Here is a 20,091-nt window from a genome sequence, read left to right on the forward strand (position 1 = left end):
GATAAAAGGATTTAAGATGATGCAAACGGAGATTTGTGGCTCTCCCCTCTTGTTCTAAGTTGAAATATATTGTACGAATTAAACTATTTCAGTGATTAAAATATAATTATTATTTCTAGAGATTCCGAATTTAAACACGTGCCTGTTCAATTCGGTGGTTTTACACAAACAATAGACATTGCATTAGAAAGTCAGAGCTAATGATTTAAATTAAATTTATAACTTTTAATTATTTAGACACGAGTAATTTTACCGTGCGATAGCCTAATTTAAAATTAGTATGAGATTATTCTCAATTTAAATACGAGTAGTTATACACATATTTAGGATATCGATACTTATTATAGGATATTGGTATTAGAGAATCATTAGAGATTCAATATGAATAAGAATCACTAAACAATCGAAAGTAAGTTAAGTTGCAATTTCAGCTTCAACTACATCATTAACCCTAGCTAAAAAGGGTTTAGTTCATAACTAAATCAAGTAAAATTAATTCAGCTTCAATAGTCATTTGCTACGAATCAAAGAAAGTAAGAAAGAGATTAAAGTTTAGAGTGAAGAAATCTTAATCTCAAAACCAACACGTAATCTCCTTTCTTCCTCGATTAGCATCATAGATGGACGTATAAAATTTTAGAAAGAGATTAATTATAAATTCTAGAAATGAAAATAAATTTTTAATAAAAATATATATAGAAAATATCTAAAATAGATGTTAATTTTAAATTTTCTCGGGCGACTTTTCCACCCACCCCGCCCTTAGTCCATCGTTGATTATGTGCACAAGTCGACTCAAACGGAGAAATTTGCAAAATGGCATCCCTTCATCAACAATTACACTATAAGATAATACAATTGGTTTAACGATTCAACACCTGTCGTCTCCATCAAGAACAAACAGTTCAATGAAAAAGTAAAACTTGAAAGTGCTCTTTATCTTGTTCTCAACTGAAAACATGGTTTCCAATGGATCTTAGCCATTTCAGTTTCTTGGTTTGATTGTTTTATGCCAAGTGCAACCCACCTTGTCCTTTGCTTGTGTATAAATAGATGTTGGAAAAAACTTGTAGGTGAAATTGCTTAACTTGAATCACAGATGGGCTCCAATACATCACCCACGAGAATTTCCATTTCTCATTCATTCGTATGTTTCTTCCTTAGTTTCTTAGTTCCATCGAGTGCAGCTCAGGAATCCGATAGAGTAATCAATCTACCAAACCAACCGCAGACGTTGTCGGTTTCTCAGTTCTCGGGGTAAATCACAGTAAATCAAGAGCATGGAAGGGCACTTTTTTACTGGTTTTTTTAAGCTCAATCCGAACCATCTCAGAAACCTCTCCTGCTATGGCTTAATGGAGGTTATATACAAAACATACACTTTTGTTACATGTAATCTATGATTATGTCTTTGTGATGAGTGTATGTATTGATTCTTTATCCGGTGGATGTTAAAGGACCTGGTTGTTCTTCAATAGCTTATGGTGCAGCTTCGGAGTTGGGTCCATTAAAAGTTGGTAAAAATGGTGTTGATCTTCAGTTCAACGAGTTTGCTTGGAATCAAGGTTTCATCAACTCTTCTTGCTCCCCTTTGCAGTTTAATTATACCATTAATGAATGAATTGTGAATATGAATGATGATTTTGTTTCCATGCAGAGGCCAATTTTCTGTTTGTAGAATCTCCAGTTGGAGTCGGATTCTCTTACACCAACACATCTTCGGATCTCACGAAATTGGATGATACCTTTGTTGGTAATTCATTACTTGTATTACAAGTAATCTTTGGTTTTAGATATAACTTGAACAGCAAAGTAATTTGAAACTGGTTTATCCTCACGTAGCCGGAGATGCCTATAATTTCTTGGTGAACTGGCTTCAACGATATCCGCAGTTCAAAACTAGTGATTTCTACATCGCGGGCGAGAGTTACGCCGGTAATACATCTCTCTCTCTCTCTGTATGCACACCATTTCAGCCTTAAACTCACTTTTTATGTGTTGCAGGGCATTATGTGCCTCAGCTAGCAGAGCTTGTGTATGATAGGAACAATGACACAACCCGATACCCATTCATCGATCTCAAAGGCTTTATGGTAAAGCATTGAATCAACATGATGCCCATTCATGCTATATGGATTATGAAATACCATAAACTCACGCTCGATGGATGCGTGTTGCAGGTAGGAAATCCATTGACAGATGACAACTATGACAACACTGGCATTATGGACTATGCTTGGAGCCACTCCGTCATACCAGATTACCTCTACCGTAAAACCAAACAAGTCTGTGATTTCAAGGATTCATCCTGGTCCACTCAATGCAACGATGTCGTTAACCAAGTCTTCGGAAAATACTCCGAGATCGATATTTATAATATCTATGCACCCAAATGTCTTCTTAACACCACATCATCAGTAACACCTAGTAAAGTGACCATCTATCTATCTATCTCTAAGAAACACGATCACGAACATGTAATACAGAAGTGTTCGTGCTTTATGTATCTATCTATGTAGCATGAATGAAAGATGATGCTAAACGTATAACCACGCCATTTCGCAGATTGAAAACCATGGCTTGAAGAGAATAAGGATCTTTGCAGAAGGTTATGATCCATGTTATTCTGAATATGCAGAAATGTATGTCAACAGACCAGATGTTCAACAATCTATTCATGCAGACACCAGAGGGGGGAAATGGGTGAGCTGCAGGTAAGCATATAAATTAATTGCTTTTTGATTTTAAATTGTTAAAAAATATTACTGCTGCAAAATAAGAATATCGTTAGCATTGACTAACAAGTAATAATAAAGTAATAAAAAAATAGAATGATCTATCGTGCCGTAGTAAAAGCCACTGTTTTAGAAGTAATTTTGATTAGATTGGTGAAATTTCGAAAATAAACATTGCCCTAAGGTTAACATAGCCTTCCAAACTCCGTAAACTCGAAGTGAAGAAATACTGAAACTCCAATTAGACGGGTAAAATTCTAAAACAACAACTACTTCTACCCACCCTAATCATTCCCTAAATATGATAACTCACCTCTAAAAATAGTCCCCACTATTTACATTACTAACAATATATATAGGATTCCATTATCATAAGCTTTAAGTTTTATATTTGATTCACTAACATGAACCTTCTTTTCTTCCCAGAGATTCCATCTTGAACACATATAATATGTCTGTTTTTTCTGTACTGCCTACCTACCAGAAGCTCATCAAAGCAAAGCTGAAGATATGGATATATAGGTGAAGATCATTTCTCATATTCCATTATCATAGTTACGTTTAAGATCAAACGATATGGTTAGTTGGGAAACTAGCATACTACAAAACGAGATATTAGCACTGAAATAAAGGAATAAATAAATAAATAAGGGTTATGGTTGGTGGGCGTGAACAGTGGGGACATGGATGGAAGAATACCAGTCATAAGTACAAGATACTGCGTTGAATCCCTTGGTCTGCCACTCAAATCATCCTGGCGTTCTTGGTTCCATAACCAGCAGGTTCCTTGTTCATTTTATGCAACTTGGTTTTCTTCATTTTATATTTTCCTGTAAAATAAAGCTGCTGAAAATTTACAGGTTGGAGGGAGGATGGTAGAATACGAGGGGCTGGCAATGTTGACGGTGAGAGGAGCTGGTCACCTGGTGCCTCTAAAGTCTAAACAAACCCAGTGAGGCTCTTGCCCTCATCCATTCTTTCTTGTCCGATGAACCACTACCCAATCACAGATAGATGATAAAACAGATAGCGATCGACACTCTCTTCATAATTTTAATAAATAAATTAATAAATTTATGTCGATTTGGATAGTGCTGAAAATTACCACCCAAACCAACATAAATCTTGTTGGTTCCATCAGCCAATTTTAGGAATGAAAGTATGTTGATTAGTTACTGTTGGTTATGTTAATTTTGAAATAAAAAGTGATAGTTTAAACCAAATACTCACCCTATAAATAAGTCGAACACAAGTTTTAAAAACTGACTTAAAAATAAATAAAGACATAATTTTATAAACATACCATTTAAAATAATATTGAAAATTGTAAAATTAAATTTAAAATGGAAAAATATACTCTGCCATGTGGCAAGCAACCATCCATTAGGGGATTATTTCTAATATAAGGTATATTTATATGAACTGTCACGATGGTTTTTATATGATGTTAATGGAAGTAGTCAATTAGAGGCATTTTCAACTTTACTAATCATTACTATAATTAGTAGGCTTAATAACCAAATAAGGGCCCCAACTATACCCGTTTTACCTAAATTAGCGCCTACAGTATTTTTTGGTTCATCCAGGTGTCTAACGTTACAAACATGACTATTTTAGGTACTCGAGATATAACAGTCGTTAGTTTTCTCCGTTAAGTGACATGTGTCACAATTTGATAATTTTGAAATTAATTTTTAAAAACATTAAAAATATTACTACATTTATAAAAAAAATCATAATTTCCTTTAAATTACAAAAAAGCTTCAAAATCTCTAAAATCACAAATCCTAACACTAACCCGCCGTCGTCGCCCTTTCTGGTCACAACCATCGCCGCCTACATAGTCTCTGTCATCATCCTAGTTATATGTCGCTGTAGTTGTCGCGGATTGACCGTCGGAATCGCGTGGGATCACGATTTTCATCCTAGGATTCGCGAGGTATAAAACATCAATTCGTCGTCATTCGATCATGGTTTCATAAGGGTATTAGTCGCCGAGGGGAGGTGAGGTCGAGTGGAGCTTCGTCGACGGCAAAGGGCGACGGTCGGCATGGGTTTAGGGGTTGAAATGAAGGTTTTCAAAGTTTTGGGTTATTTCAAAATTTATGTGTTTTCTATTTTAAATATATATATATATATATATATATATATATATAATTTTATATAAAAAAATTTAAAATTATCATATTGTAGCACGTGTCCCTTGAAGGAGGAAATTAACGTCGTTGACGGCCCGAACATCTAAACTGGTAATGTTTGTAATGTTAAGCACCTGGATGGGCCAAAAAATATTATAGGCACCTATTCGAGAAAAAGAGTATAGTTTGGGCACTTATTTGGGTATTAAGCCTTATTATTATTAGAGTTAATTGCATCATATGTAACCAAACTATAACCCTCGTTTTAAATTGAATTTTAAACTTTTGAATATTTTAATTTCATCCCAAATTATGACTCTCATTCTAAATTAGTCCTTAAACTTTTGAACATTCTAATTTCATCCTTAAACTATGACCCTCATTCTAAATTGGTCCCCAAGCGTTTGAATCTTCCAATTTCATCCCAAATTTCATCCAAATATGTAATTAGTTTCAACCATAGTTTAACCTAATTTTTTTCCAAATATATAATAATATGAATTGACCTAACGATTTTATTAACAAGTGATGTGATTAGTATATATGTATAGTTTGGAATGTTCAAAGAGTTCGGGGACTAATTTAGAATGAAGGCCATAATTTGAGGATGGAAATGAAATGTTCAAAAGTTTGATCACTAATTTAGAATAATAGTCATAGTCCAGGGATGAAATTAGAATATTTAAACATTCAGGGACTAATTTAAAATGAGTGTAATGCAATTAACTCTTATTATTATTATTATTATCCAGATTTTTATAATTATAATTAATAATTTAAGATTGCAAAACGGCACTTTATTATAGTATTGGACCCGGATTTTATTTCCAAAATCTATGTTTGATTTGAAACAAAAATTGAAGAATTATAACAAAAGATTTGTTAAAAATTTTGAAGTTATCAAAGTTGAAGTTATAAGATTGGAAATGAAAGTGACCATATCATTTTTATGTCATCTTCCAACCTTTTATCACTAAATGTATTTTTTTCATTTTCATTCGGTAAAATAAAGATTTAATTAAAAAAATAAAAATATATTACTATAATTACTCTTAAGTATATAAGAATAATTATACTATTATCTTAAATCGAGTTAAATATTTTTCATTCTAAACCTAATCCGACTCAATTTACATCTAAATATTAAAAAAAAAAGTGTAACCTTATAAAATCAATTCAAATCAGATTAGAATTCATCATACTGAGACACGTCTCTATTCAAAATTGTTTACTTATTATTATTAGATAAATAAAAGGGTACTACCGGCTCTCTCTATTCTTCAAATTCAAGAGTGAATATATCAAATAAATACTTTGATTTTTTTTAAATTTTTATTACACTTGAATAAATTATTAAGTTAATAACCAAACAAGCCTTTTATATTTGAATTGAATCCAAATAAATCTTAAGTTAATATCGAAAATGAACACAATAATATATTTACTTAATTTATTTAGTCTTGTTTTTAATTGAGTTATTATTTTTTTTTAAAAAGAAAAATATTCTATGAATATATAACCGGCCAAGAAAGAAAACAAAATGTTGCACCAAATTTACGTAAAATATATTGGTAGCAATGGTGATTGAAACAAAGACAAAACAGAAAGAAAATGACAAGAAAAATCCAACAGTCTGCTGCTCTCTCTTGCCTTTGTTTATGATGCCAATTGGGTCCGGCTGTTTTTTATTTGTTTCCATTTTGATTCATATATTTGAATTTATTCTTCTTAATTTTATTTCTTACTTTAACTTTTATTCTGAATTCAATTCTAAAATATATATATTTTTTAATTTCACTTCCACTTGTTTTTAGAATTTTATAAAACTAAACAAAACATATATCATAAAATTAATAAATTATAGAATTAAAACACATGTTACAAAATGGTCACACGATTATTTAGTATGTTCCAAACTCGTCATTTTTTGTTAAAAATTAACGGCAGTCGGAGCTGGATGGTAATTTGATGACTAAAATGTGATAAAATTTGATCCCATAATCTAAAAAAATTATCATATCTCAGTCAACAGGTTAACATCCAACTCAGACCATCGTCAATTTTTTAAAGAAAAAAGGACGAGTTTGAAACATGCTAAATAGTCGAGTGACCATTTTGTAACTTTTAATAGTTGAGGGACTCAACAAAGCAACACCCTATAGTCAAATGACCATTTTGTAACTTTTAATAGTCGAGGGACTCAACAAAGTATCACCCTATAGTTGAGAGATTATTTGTGTAATTTACCCTAAATTTTAATATCATTGAGAAGATGTACTAATTGATGATGGAGTAATAAGAGGTAATTATGTTGTCTCATCTTGTGTAAGTTCGAATTCTTATATTTATCTTGAAAATGTAATACATCTCTACTTAATCAAAAAATTTGATGGATCGAGAGATGACTCCGACCTCAAACTTGAGAGTGAGTTTGGAGCAACTGAAGATCATAACAACTCTGAGTATTGGTGCGACCAAAAATCTGACTCAACTTACATAGTGGCCATCTCTCTCTCTCCCTAGCTAGTAGCTACATTGGGTATGAAGTGGTTGAAACATGAAACGAATAACTCCAACCCAAATCCTTACAAAAGCAAAAGCACAAACAAGACAGGTCCAACAGGTTTCTTGCATGAATCAAGTTGCCATTAAATAAACTAAAATAAAATAAAATAAAAAGACAGGAAACCCATTGTTCAAATGCTACCATATATATATGATACAAAATGATGAAACAAAAACCAAACTAATCATTGCATAGGCAATTGCAAAGATTTTTTTTGAGATTTCGAGAGCAATGCCTCTAAGAGCAAGTAGGAGGAGGGATGTTGAAGTGAGGAAGAAAGGGTACAAGAGTTTGGTATTAGATGCAGATGAAGGAAGAAGGAAAAGAGAGGAAAATTTGGTGGGGATAAGGAAAACCAAAAGACAAGAGAGTCTCCTCAAGAAACGTAGAGAAGGCTTTTTTATTCTCTATCAGTATCACCACCACCACTTCACTCATGATATCTCCGTACCAAATGTAAGAAGATTCAATCAATTCTTTTTTTCATAACTAAAGTGTTGATTGATTATACTTGGTTGATAGGAACATTTAGGTTACCATGGTTATAGTCAGTTTATCTTTTTTTTTGGGCAGAGAATTACAGTCGTTGATTTTACGATGAATGGTTGGTTTTTGGTAATATATAATGTTATACCTCCTCCGCACGTCTCGCATGAAAATAATGTTATATATAATGATCTTAAGCCTGACACAAATATTAAGAATTATTATAAAATCCTCGTGTTCCTCATGTGAGACGGAAGGAAATTCTCTCTTTTCTTCACTTTCGATTTAAATAAAAAGTGTGAACGTCTAAGTGTGAATATCTATAATCATCGTAACTCAAATATTTTCATCGACATACTTCATTTAGGAGTAAATGTCCATCTTTTGCATTGGATTACAACTTATATTGTATGACAGTTGATGGTGAAAGGAGTATCATCCGATGATCCAGCACTGCAGTTAGAAGCTACTACTCTACTTCGAAAGCTATTATCAATGGGTTTGTTTGATCATCTCTACCCATCTTTCTTGTAGAAATTGGTTCCTACACTACAAACTCACAGTACATGTAACTGCAGAGAGCTGCCCCCCAATCCAGCAGGTAATCGAAGCAGGCATTGTTCCTCGATTAGTCCACTTTCTTGACAATCATCATCACCATCAATTACAGGTACACTTATTCAGTTCAATCCAGTTCAGTTCTGTTAATTCACTGAATCATTGGAGTTTGATTTTGATTTTGATTTTTCGTTTTCCAGTTTGAGGCTTCGTGGGCATTGACTAATATTGCTTCTGGTACATCTGAGCAGACACACGTTGTTATTCAACAAGGTGCTGTGCCCAAATTTGTGCACCTTCTTGGCTCTTCTATTACCGATGTTCGAGAGCAGGTCGGTTTTGTTGAAAGTCTTTATTATTTTCCTGTTCACATTCTGTCAAAAAAATAGAATGTTTGATTAAATAGTCATTTTGATTCATTTTTTTTGGGTAAACGACATATTTAGTAACCTATTTCCACAGCTCCGTTTTGATCACTCAACTCAATTAGTTTTTCAAAATTATATATAAAGTTACATTTTAATTCCGTTTTGGTTATCCACCATTAAAAAATTAACGGCAACACTGACGTGCAAGGCCGGGTGCACTAAGCCCCTTAGGGGAGCAAGTGCATCCCATTATTTTAGGAAAATTGTAAAATCTAGTTTAATGTGTTAAGAGAAGGAGAGAAAAAAGAAGAAATTTGCATACCTATTTTTTTTTTTGAAAAAAATGAGTATTAAAATTTGGTCACTGCTAACGTGTCACCATAAGACAATGCTATACTGTCATTGGAAAAAAATTGTTACACCAACGTTTCTGTTTTTTTTAACAGTGGATGATTGAAAAATAACCAAAACATAACTTTACGTATGATTTAAAAAAATAGTTGAGTGACTAAAACGGAACCGTGATAATAATTGGGTGACTAAATATGTAGTTTACCCTTCCCTTTCTAGAACATTTAACCGAGTTTTATTTTAAGACAAAAAAAACTTTTAACGTTTGGCTAAATAGTTATTTTAATTTTTATTCTTTTTTATTAATATTTTTACTTTTTAACATTTCATTTTATAAGAAACAAACTCATATTTTAGAGCGTTGATTTTTTATGGACTAACAATTTCTATCAATAGAGAGGAATTTTATTTTAAAATGGAACATTAAAAATCAAAATTCTAAAAAGAAAATAAAACCAAAATAATTATTTAATCAAATGTTTCTAATTTACCCCTCTAACATGCCTGGTGAATCCCAGGCCGTTTGGGCATTGGGTAACATTGCAGGTGATTCACCAAAGTCTAGAGATATAGTTCTGAATCATGGTGGACTGCTTCCATTACTGGCACAATTGAATGATCATTCAAAATTATCTCCACTAAGGAATGCTACTTGGGCTTTATTAAACTTCTGCCGAGGCAAGCCACCACCACCCTTCCACCAGGTTAAGCCTGCTTTGCAACCCTTGCACCACCTCATCCAATTAAACGATGACGAAATTCTCACCGATGCTTGCTGGACGCTTTCATATCTCTCCGACGGCACCAACGAAAAGATTCAGGCGGTGATCGAGGCCGGCATTTGTGCACGACTTGTGGAGCTTCTTCAGTAAGATGTGTCGTTCATGTATGATGTTTATGTTCCCATGCATCTCTTGATGTAATAACATTTCTGGTTACTGCAGTCATCCCTCGGAAGCCGTGATCGTCCCCGCGCTTCGGACTGTAGGGAACATCGTCACCGGTGACGATTCTCAGACTCAGGTTGTAATTGACAACCAAGTTCTCCCTTGTCTCCACAAATTTGTGTCCCATAACTACAAAAGGTGTATAAAGAAAGAGGCTTGTTGGACAATGTCAAACATCACTGCTGGGAATACAAGTCAACTACAGGTTAAATGCTGAATGTATTCAACAAACCATAGTTTCTCAAGTCCTAATGAGTTGAACAATTCATTTGCAACAGGCAGTCATTGAAGCAAACATAATCAGTCCTCTGCTTCACCTTCTTCAACATGCCGAATTCGATATCAAGAAAGAAGCTGCCTGGGCCATTTCCAATGCTACCTCCACCGGATCCCATCAACAGATTCAGTACGTTCTTTATCGTCGATTCATATCGTATCGGTTTGATTTCAACCGTCGTTTATTTTTGACAGATACATGGTGAAACAAGGTTGTTTGAAGCCACTTTGTGATCTTCTAGTGTGCCCTGATACAAGGATTGTGACAATATGCCTCGAGGGTCTTGAAAATATTCTAAAGATCGGTGAGGCGGATAACAGTGGTGGTGGGAGAAACATGTACACTGAAATGATTGAAGAATGTGATGGATTGGAGAAAATAGAGAACCTGCAGAACCATAACAACAATGACATCTACAACAAGGCTGTGAAGATGTTAGAGAGGTATTGGTTGGAGGAGGAAGAAGAAGGTCAATATGGCCATTCACACTTTTCTTTTGGGGTTGACCCTCCCTCCCTTTGGAGGTTTTGAATTCTAGTTGAAACCCTTCTTGTGCATAAACACAGTTTTCCAAGGTCATGTATAGAACAAATCAACAGTCGAGGCATGTGAATCTTTAAGAAAAAGGAATGGTTTTAAAAAATAATCCAAATATTTCAATACTTTATTACATATATTGAAACGCGTGTACATAAATATACGAAAGTAAATGATGAAAAAAAATACATTTTAAAAATTAATTCTCCAAATACTTCCAAGTAAAATGAATTAAAAAAAAGAAAAGAAATGGCAATGGCAGAGGCCACCAGGAATTTACAAGGTAACTTAAACTCTCCCCCAAACATTCAAATACTAGCTTTAAAGGGATAATTACCAAGAACAACATATATTTGAATGCTGTGAATAAAATAAATAAATTACTTGTCCACCCAATCCTTATATCCATAAAAATCTTTCCAGCCTTTCCCCACCATCTAAACCTGCAACTCCTTCCATCGTACTATACAAGTGAAAGCAAATAATACATTGTTAGCGAGTTTTAATTTAAAATGTTATTTTATCTACTCTATAAAGTTATATAATTAACAATATTTTCATTTATAGTTAAGAATGCTATGTTACAGTGAATTTAAACCTAAAATATTATCTTGTATATTCTAAGAAGTTACACAATAGATAATAACTTTAATTACAACTAAGAATATTACATGAGTTTATTGACGGTAACATTTTAAATTACAACTAAAATAATTATGTAATTTACATGATTTATATTGAAGAACCTAATATTTCGATTTTAACTTAAAATATTATCGAATTTATTTTACAAAATTATAATCAATTATGATTTTTTTTAATATTATATTAATCGATTGTATTTTTATACTTCTCATTATTTATCTTTCAACTTTATTATTTTATTTGTATGGAAACCAACGCATTGAAATGCAACACTGAATACTTACAAGGAAGATCCAGAATCTGGTGTGCTTGAAGTATTTCCAAGTAACTTAATTGGTATTAGACCTTCCTCCGTTGCTCCTACGGGTACTTCAGTCCCTTCCGAAGTTGTCGGTGGATCTCGAGATGGCATTCCTGTTGGATTAAAATTCGTAATTGCTAACATATTTGTATAATGTATAATGTTATTATAAAATATTATACAAATTTAAGTGATAATTATGTTACATATATTATAGATATTAAAGTATGATAAAAATAAAATATAGATACCATAAATTGTATTTATAATTTGATGAGGAGCGTAATTATAAATACTTAAAAGGCTGACTTAATATTAAGGATGGCACGAGATCCTAACCCGAAGAATTTCTACTTGGCCTGACCCGACCTTATTGGGTCATTTTTAAAAAAAAATCTGAGTCCAAGTCGGTCAAATTTTTTTAGAGTATAAGTTTGGATTAGATTGGATTCAAATTTAGGGTGAAAAAATATCCAACTCGACTCAAAAAATAATATAATTATATATTATATATTTATGGATAATTACAAAAATACCTTCTCTATATTATTATTTTCATTTAGATCCCTATTTTATCAAATTTTTATTTAGAATAATATATATATATATATATATAATTGTGTTGGGTCATGTCGAATTGGGTGGATTTTATCTCAAATGGCGGGTTGGGTGAAGTCACCTAAACCCGGGCCAGGTCAAATTTCAGATTAAAGGTATATTTTTATTCGGTAGGGTTGGTCGAAATCTGACACATGTCCATACTTACCTAATATTTAGTTTTATATAAGAGATAATGTCCCAAGAAACAAGTAAATTTATATTTTTTTTTCTTATCCCGTCAAAAAGTTTGAGAAACCAAATTAAAATTGATGAAGCAATTTAGTATTGGGAATTAATCTGGAAGATAAGGATATGTTACCTTGATAGATGATGATGACACAAAAAATGATGGTGAAGAGCATGAGAAATATGGTGGTGTTATAAGATGTTCCCTTGGCACCTTTCATCTTCTTCAAGGCTCTCATCCTCTCAATTTTAGCCCGTTTCGACCTAGCCAACTCGGTTAACTCCCTAATTAATTTATGGTCAGCAGCATCCAACGTAGGACCCTTTGGTGGCCTTGGAGGCTTTGGAGCCTTTTTATTACGTTTCTCTTTCCGTGCTCCTTTATTATTATTCTTGTTCTGCTCTTTACCATCTTTACTCTCTTGTTCTTCCTTTGTCGTCACTGCCTCCGCATTGACGACGCTACCAGAATTCGAGGGATCGATGGGTAAAGATGCTACGTCATCTGGATTATCCGAAAAGCTGCCTCTAAACATGGAAAGCAACGATTGTGCCTTGTTTTTAAGGCCTGGAAATGGGTTGTTAATTTGATGTTGTTCATCATTAGTTGTTAAGCCTTTTTCAAGGTCAAGTTGTACGTTTTTGTCTGTCGGAGCCATGCAATCCACTCACGGGCACAACTGAGGATTTCTTCAACCTCAAGAAAGGCAGCTATCAAGCTTTAACTTCAATCTTCAATGAATGAAATCTAAGTTTGAGCCAAAACCCATCAATATCAAAACCCCTCCTGCATCAACAACAAAGAGTTCAATAAGAAAACCCTAAAACACCATAGGAACCATAGTATTAAATTGAGACCACAACACATTGTAACAACCACGCCATAATGTTTTTCAAGGTCACCACGACACCGTAAATCAGATCCACATCATAAAAATATTGTTAGTTTTAGGAAATAGATCACGTCATAACGTCTGCAACATCCGCATCCGAAGAAACATAAAAATGAAAAAGAAATACCTTGGAAAGAAAGGAGGAGGAGGAGAGAAGGAATGTTCAAAGATGCAATGTGAGAAACTGGAACTCCTTCGTTCGTATGTTGAAATATAAATGGTGAACGCACATGTAACGGAAAGAAGCTTGGCTTACCCAAAATGGTGGCCGCACCCTTTGTTTTCCTCTATTTTCTCCTTTGTTACCATTGATGACAATTGTTAATGCTTTCATTTGTTTTTTTTCTTTCTATTTTTGGCCTTTTTTATTCATCTTTCATTATAGTATCACCTGGATTTTCACTTGACAACTTATGTATTTAACAACTCAAAACATAATATACACTTAACCGGTCGATTTAACAACGAGATCTAAACAATTAAAGAGGAAAAAAAGCAAATTAGATAAATATTTCTTTCTATAACACATACTAATTTAGACATTGCTGACTTAACAACTCAAGTACATAAACACTGAACTTTAGTTTTTTTTTAAACAATTTCTACCTATGAGAGGGGAAAAGGAAATTGTGTTCCTAATAGATATTGAACTCATAATCTAAGGGAGAGAAGAAATATACGCTAAGAGCTTTTAACCACTTGCTCTCTATATGTTGTTGACACTGAACATTGATTTGAATTTCAATTGTATTATTAAATTTTATTTTGATTAAAATATTAACATGATCCTAAGTTGATTCAGTGGTTGGGAAAAAAAATAGAACTCCGAAAAGACCAAAAACGTTATTTCATCATATTTTAGTGACTGTTTTTGTACTTTACCCTACAATTTCTATATATTTTGTATTCTGACCTTTGGAAAAATCAAACTTCCCCCTTATGTTTCAACTTATTCTTTCTAAATCAATTTTCTTAGCTATCTGTTTTAAAAGGAAATTGTAAGATTTTATATTAACAATGTATAGTTTACACTAGTAAGATTCATCACTGATTTTAATAAGCTAAACTTGTAAAACAAAAATCAAAGATCCCACAAGTTTGATCTCCGACAGTATGAATCGAGAGATTATATTTTAATACAAATATCCAAATTCGAAAATATTATGTACAAAGTTCCCTAATCAATGTTCCTGACTGCTACGGAACCACCGGTAGGTTTTCGAATATTACACAAAAGATTTCGGATAATATAGCAAATATCTCCCATGTCCCAACCAACCTATGAGCATCCTGCAGCTCACACATGTTGCCAACCACAGCCCACTTTTTTAGTCCTTCTGTCTTTGCTCCCACTTTTTTATGCTATTGGCAATGGCACAACTTTATGTGGTAACCAGCTACACAACGAACATCAATGGACGTACACACGCTTGGAAAAACATGCCAATGCTCATACAGCTTTACCCTCACTCTTTATTGAATCCGTCGACTATTAAAGTTATAAAATAATCATTTAATTATTTATATATTTTAAATTCGTTCTTTTACGATAAAAAGAATTAATGATCATCTAAACTGGACATTAACATAATAAATGAGATATAATAGTCATTTTAAATTCTAAAATCACATTTTAATATATCTCAATCATCAAGTTAACGTTCAGTTCAAATTGTCGTCAATTTTTTAATTAAAAAAATAAATTTAGAACATATAAATAGTCGAATGACTATTTTATAACTTTTAATAGTCGGAGAACTCAACAAAACGACGTCCTATAATAGAATAATTATTTTATAGCGTTTAATAGTCGAAAAACTCAATAAAATAATATCATATAATAGGGAATCATTTGTGTATTTTACCTTAAAAAATAATGACACCATAAAATACAAAATTTGGCAGGTTCATGATCCCTTTCGAGAGCCATCTCCACCCAAGTTACTGGCTTGCTGAAATTGGAGTGTATATTGTTTCTGAAGATCCCTAAGCTTGTCGAGTAGTTCCTGGAACGTCGGCCGGCACTGCGGATCACTGCTTTTCCGAATTGTTTAGATTGATGTATCAGACCACATTAACATAAAAAAAATCATGTATGTGTAAAGAGATGAGCACCTGTGCCAGCAACTCGATTATAAAGCCCATCGTGGATCTACTTCCTTCGAATCTCCAGCCGATGGTTCATGAACCCGACGGCTCCAATCACCTACATATATAGGACCTTCTGTTTAGCAGAGCAGTCGGTTCCATGATTTTCGCTTCCGAACTTAAATCTTTCTAATAAAAACTATACCTGCATCGGTTGATTTTCCCAAGGTATCTTCTCCGTGGCCAAGCTCCCATAATAGGACTCCAAAACTATAAATATCAGACCTAAGTGTTTCCAGAAACACAAGGTCAGGAGTGATAGAACAGGTGAATGTGATCGGACAAGGGACTTGTATGTGAGTGAAAAGGAGAAACACTACTTTTCGTCCGAGAGTTCATTACGAAGAACTTCGGTGCCATCCATGAGGCTACAGAAAGCATGGTACTTATAAGCCAACCAAGAAACCAGAAAGCTATGCATCTCAAAAAATAATTAAGACTCATTAGATTAGATATTCATTGATGGAGGAGGAAATACAGGTTTCAGTAAATACCGTTCCTTTCCCAGTCTTTGTCGTGAGATATGTTTCATGCTTGAGACGTGACAAACCAAAATCGCAAACCTGTTCAAAATAGAATTTGATTAACCTTTAAGCACACAAATTATCCTCAAATCTGAATCAAGAAAAACAAATTTGGTTTTCAAAATGTAGTGGCAACCTTCACCATCCAATTCTTATCAACTAGGAGATTTTAAGACTTCAAATCACGATGAATTATAGGCGGATTGCAATGGTGAAGATAATTCATGCCTCGTGCCTGAAAATGTTTAAGACTCCAGTGAAACAAAAAAGCGAAATTGAAACAAATGCAGAACAAAGGATTGCAAGCACATCCATCATAACCAGAGAAACATCATGAACTTGGGGAAAATGTTTCTGAACTAACTGATGCTTACAACATCCAAAGCCATTTGAATTCGCCGTCTCCAATCTAATTTGGTGGTATTTCTCTGTAGCAGCGAACAGACTCCCACTGCATCAATAATACATAAATATAAGCATTCATCAAGCCAAGTATCTCTACTTCAATTAAATCAACAAAACTACTGTCCCTCAGAGAAAAGACATGCTGTGTGAAAGTCAAATGTGTGCCAGGATAAAGGAAGTTGAGATTGAACCGTGGAAGGAACTCAGTGACAATGCAGAGACGTGAGGTGACGTCACGGCTCCATGAACAGCAGAACTTAGGATGCCGAAGTCTTTTCATAAGAGACACCTTCAAATAAAAAGGCAAGATAGTGAGAGCAGGCGCTTTGAAAATACCTTGACGGCAACATCCTGCAATAAACGAATATGGTTGGCTTACACAAATAATGAGATGATTGCAGTTTTTATTTTTTAAGATCCCTACCATTCTCCATTTAATCCATGCAACATCTTCCATTTCATGCAAAATTCTAATTACATGACTGTGTAAATTGTTTAGATTGAAAAAGACGAATCATATGCATCTTTTTTCTCCAAAAGTTTAGCTTAATTTCATCAACATCGTGTTTGTACTTCCTCCAAAAAGTGAAGGAACAAAAAGGAGGAGACATACTGATCCATACCACAGTGCATGATACACAGTTCCACAAGAACCTGGAAAAAAAAAAGTCATCATAAAAGTAAATACTAAAACAAGATTACATAAAAAAACATCATAACTAAAATAAAAGAATAGAAAAAAGAAAACACGGACACAGAGAGCTTTCGGTCAACAACCAAGTTCTCAGCTATTCATGTGTCTGATGGACATTTGGGTTTCAGTTAATCTGCTTTGTTATTAGTCATAAAAATGAATAAAGATAATAGAACTGGTGTAAAGTTTTATGCATATTGGCTCCAATTATTAACAAGTTCATAATTCTATCATGCCCCCCGGTTGCTGTTCCGGCGAAAGAATTACCTTGCCCAATTTGCTCTCCAATTGTCAAGTCTTCCCACAAGATTTCATAATCTAAACAATCAGTGTCCATGTCAACTCTATTAACAGCACTACTGCTGGCACTACTCGTGCTGTTAACATTAACAGATGACCAGGAACCTGGTGCTTCATTATTAACAGGTCTATTACCATTACCATGGCCTTCAGGTTTTACAGTAATATGGGCACTTTGGTTGAAATGTTTCATTCTCTTGATCATTACCCAACCAAGGCCAAGCGAAACGTGCAGTCCTTGCCTCGGGACCTTCTCTATCGTTCCCTTTCCAAGGCCATGATATCCCTTTCTTACCCATCAAGGTCATAATCTTTTGGATCGCTGGTTTTCCTTCACTCTCGTCCCCAGATCTCTAGAGGTTTAACTGGAGGCTTTCCTCGAAAGCAGAAAATAAACCAAAGGCAGATGGGTGTATATCTCCCCCGGGTGTGCTGGCTGCACTAAAAGTTGCGTCTTCTTTGTGATCGAAATGAGCTGCGTCAGATAACCATGATCAGAATGGCAACTATCTCCACTTCCCCTTCGAGATCGACACAGTTATCTCCAGTCCTCATTTTGGACTTCACTTTGTTGCTCACCTTTGATGCCTGCATTAGCAACTCTTAACAACCAACCGAACCCAAACTACAATAACAATAAAAACCAACGATAAACATGTACAGAAAATTAACTAATACCAAATTCGTTATTTTTGACGCAATTGCAGCTTGCAAAGGCTGCTGAGGATCAATACCGAGTTTAGCAGAAACAGCGCTTTTGGACCAGCTGATGGATGAACCAACTTCCGGCGGCCTTTCAGCTGAAAATGCAACTTGAAATGGCCGAGAATCACTGGATACACAAATGATTCCAACCAAAGAACCATCTTCATCATAAAAAGGATTATTAGTTACAAGAGCCGAGAACCTCTCCCCCATTTTATTCTTAACAGGGAATTGCCCAGTCCAACTCTCACCCATCATAACACGATGAAACCATATTATTCGCCATCGCAAAGTCACTAGGATCGACTAGAAGTTCAATGGCAACTTGCCCTAATGCCTCTGCAGCTGAATAACCATAAAGTTTTTCAGCAGTTCGGTTCCTGAAAAAAAAAAATAACTCCCAATTGTACAACCAATGCTTGTTGAGAATGCTACTTCTTATATTTACTAATTAGCAAATGTTAAGCCACGCCGTTAATCGCTAACTAGAAAATAAAAAACGTGAACTTTAGAACTGAAATTAATCTAATAAAAGAAACCCTCTTACCAATAAATTATACGACCACCAAGGTCAAATATATGAACAGATTGCCCCATAGACTGCAATATATTTAAATACTGGCTGTTAGTGAAATTAACGGCTGCTGGTCCCATATTCCCGGTATTGCCAGCACCTCCGCCGCCGCCGTACTTTCGGTTATCATAACTTCTGCTCTCTCTTTGCAACGGAGACGAGTGCCGAAACGAACCAGAACCTGTCTTCCAAGCGACGGCCGTCGCCGCCGCCGAGTTCCCCGGGAATCGACGGCGTTGAGGGGAAGTATAATGAGATCTTTGACAAAATGTGGTCGGGCTTAGACTGTCCGGCGCCGGATTGTTTTAATAGACATTTCTTGCTCGAGATGCGCTTGCCCGACTTCCAGTTCTTGGATCTTCCTCAAAAGCTCCTCCGCTGGAGGCGTTTCCATTTTTATTTTTTTGTTCACAAATAAAATCAAGTCAAACCATGGGATGGGGGCTTCAAAGCCTTTGATAAGATATAAAGATGTCTCTTTCTCTATAAACTCTCCTCTCTCTTCGAGTGGTCAAGACTCCAACTTTTTCCCATTATGTTCGGACAAGTTTCTCTCTGTTTTTGTTTATTTTTTCTTGGTCAATTTCACTTTATGCCCTGAAATTATCCACCAAATTTTGAATCGGTCCTATAATTCAATTTTTTTAATAGTCAGATTTGATTTTAGGATATATGTTCATAATAAGGGACGGATTCAGTATTGAACTACGAGGCGATAATTTTTTAACTTTGAAATAAATAAGCTCTTTGAAATTGATAAACCAAAAAATTAAAGGAGTTGTAGTTTAATTTCACTAATTTTAATTAAAGAGTCTTAAAGAATAATTAAACCAGAAAAATCAGAAGTCAAAATTTAATTTTAAAATTGAAAGATATTAAAATATAATTAAATTAATAAATTTTGAGAGAGACAATAATTTAATTGTAATGTTTTCAAAAATATTAATAGCCTAAAATTAATTAAACCAACAACTCCAACTTCAAAGATAGGTTGTCACTGTTCATATTTTTTTAATCAATTGACTACCAACATAATTACTTAAAGCTATAATCTTTAAAAAATAATATTTATTTTAACCATTAAGTCCGTTCAATTAATAGTTTAAGCATAAAATGTTAGCTGGAATCTAATGTAAAAAAAATATAAATACAC

General features: G+C 34.1%; 1 protein-coding gene and 3 pseudogenes across 1 annotated transcript; 2 read left to right on the forward strand and 2 right to left on the reverse strand.

Moving 5' to 3' along the window:
• Positions 1–1,099: 1,099 nt before the first annotated feature.
• Positions 1,100–3,749, forward strand: LOC120159577 (annotated as a pseudogene).
• Positions 3,750–7,589: 3,840 nt separating this feature from the next.
• On the forward strand, positions 7,590–11,048 carry LOC120159093 (annotated as a pseudogene).
• Positions 11,049–11,888: 840 nt separating this feature from the next.
• On the reverse strand, positions 11,889–13,354 carry LOC120159585. The gene is made up of 2 exons (XM_039170159.1): positions 12,829–13,354; positions 11,889–12,022 (listed from the first exon to the last, which is right to left on the reverse strand). Exons 1-2 carry the CDS (start codon positions 13,352–13,354, stop codon positions 11,889–11,891), a joined length of 660 nt encoding a protein of 219 aa, XP_039026090.1.
• A 2,096-nt stretch (positions 13,355–15,450) lies between these two features.
• On the reverse strand, positions 15,451–19,455 carry LOC120159105 (annotated as a pseudogene).
• Between the last annotated feature and the right edge of the window lie 636 nt (positions 19,456–20,091).

Source organism: Hibiscus syriacus, unplaced genomic scaffold (assembly GCF_006381635.1).
Source record: "Hibiscus syriacus cultivar Baekdansim isolate YM2019G1 unplaced genomic scaffold, ASM638163v2 tig00002841_pilon, whole genome shotgun sequence".
Taxonomy (NCBI): Eukaryota; Viridiplantae; Streptophyta; class Magnoliopsida; order Malvales; family Malvaceae; genus Hibiscus; species Hibiscus syriacus.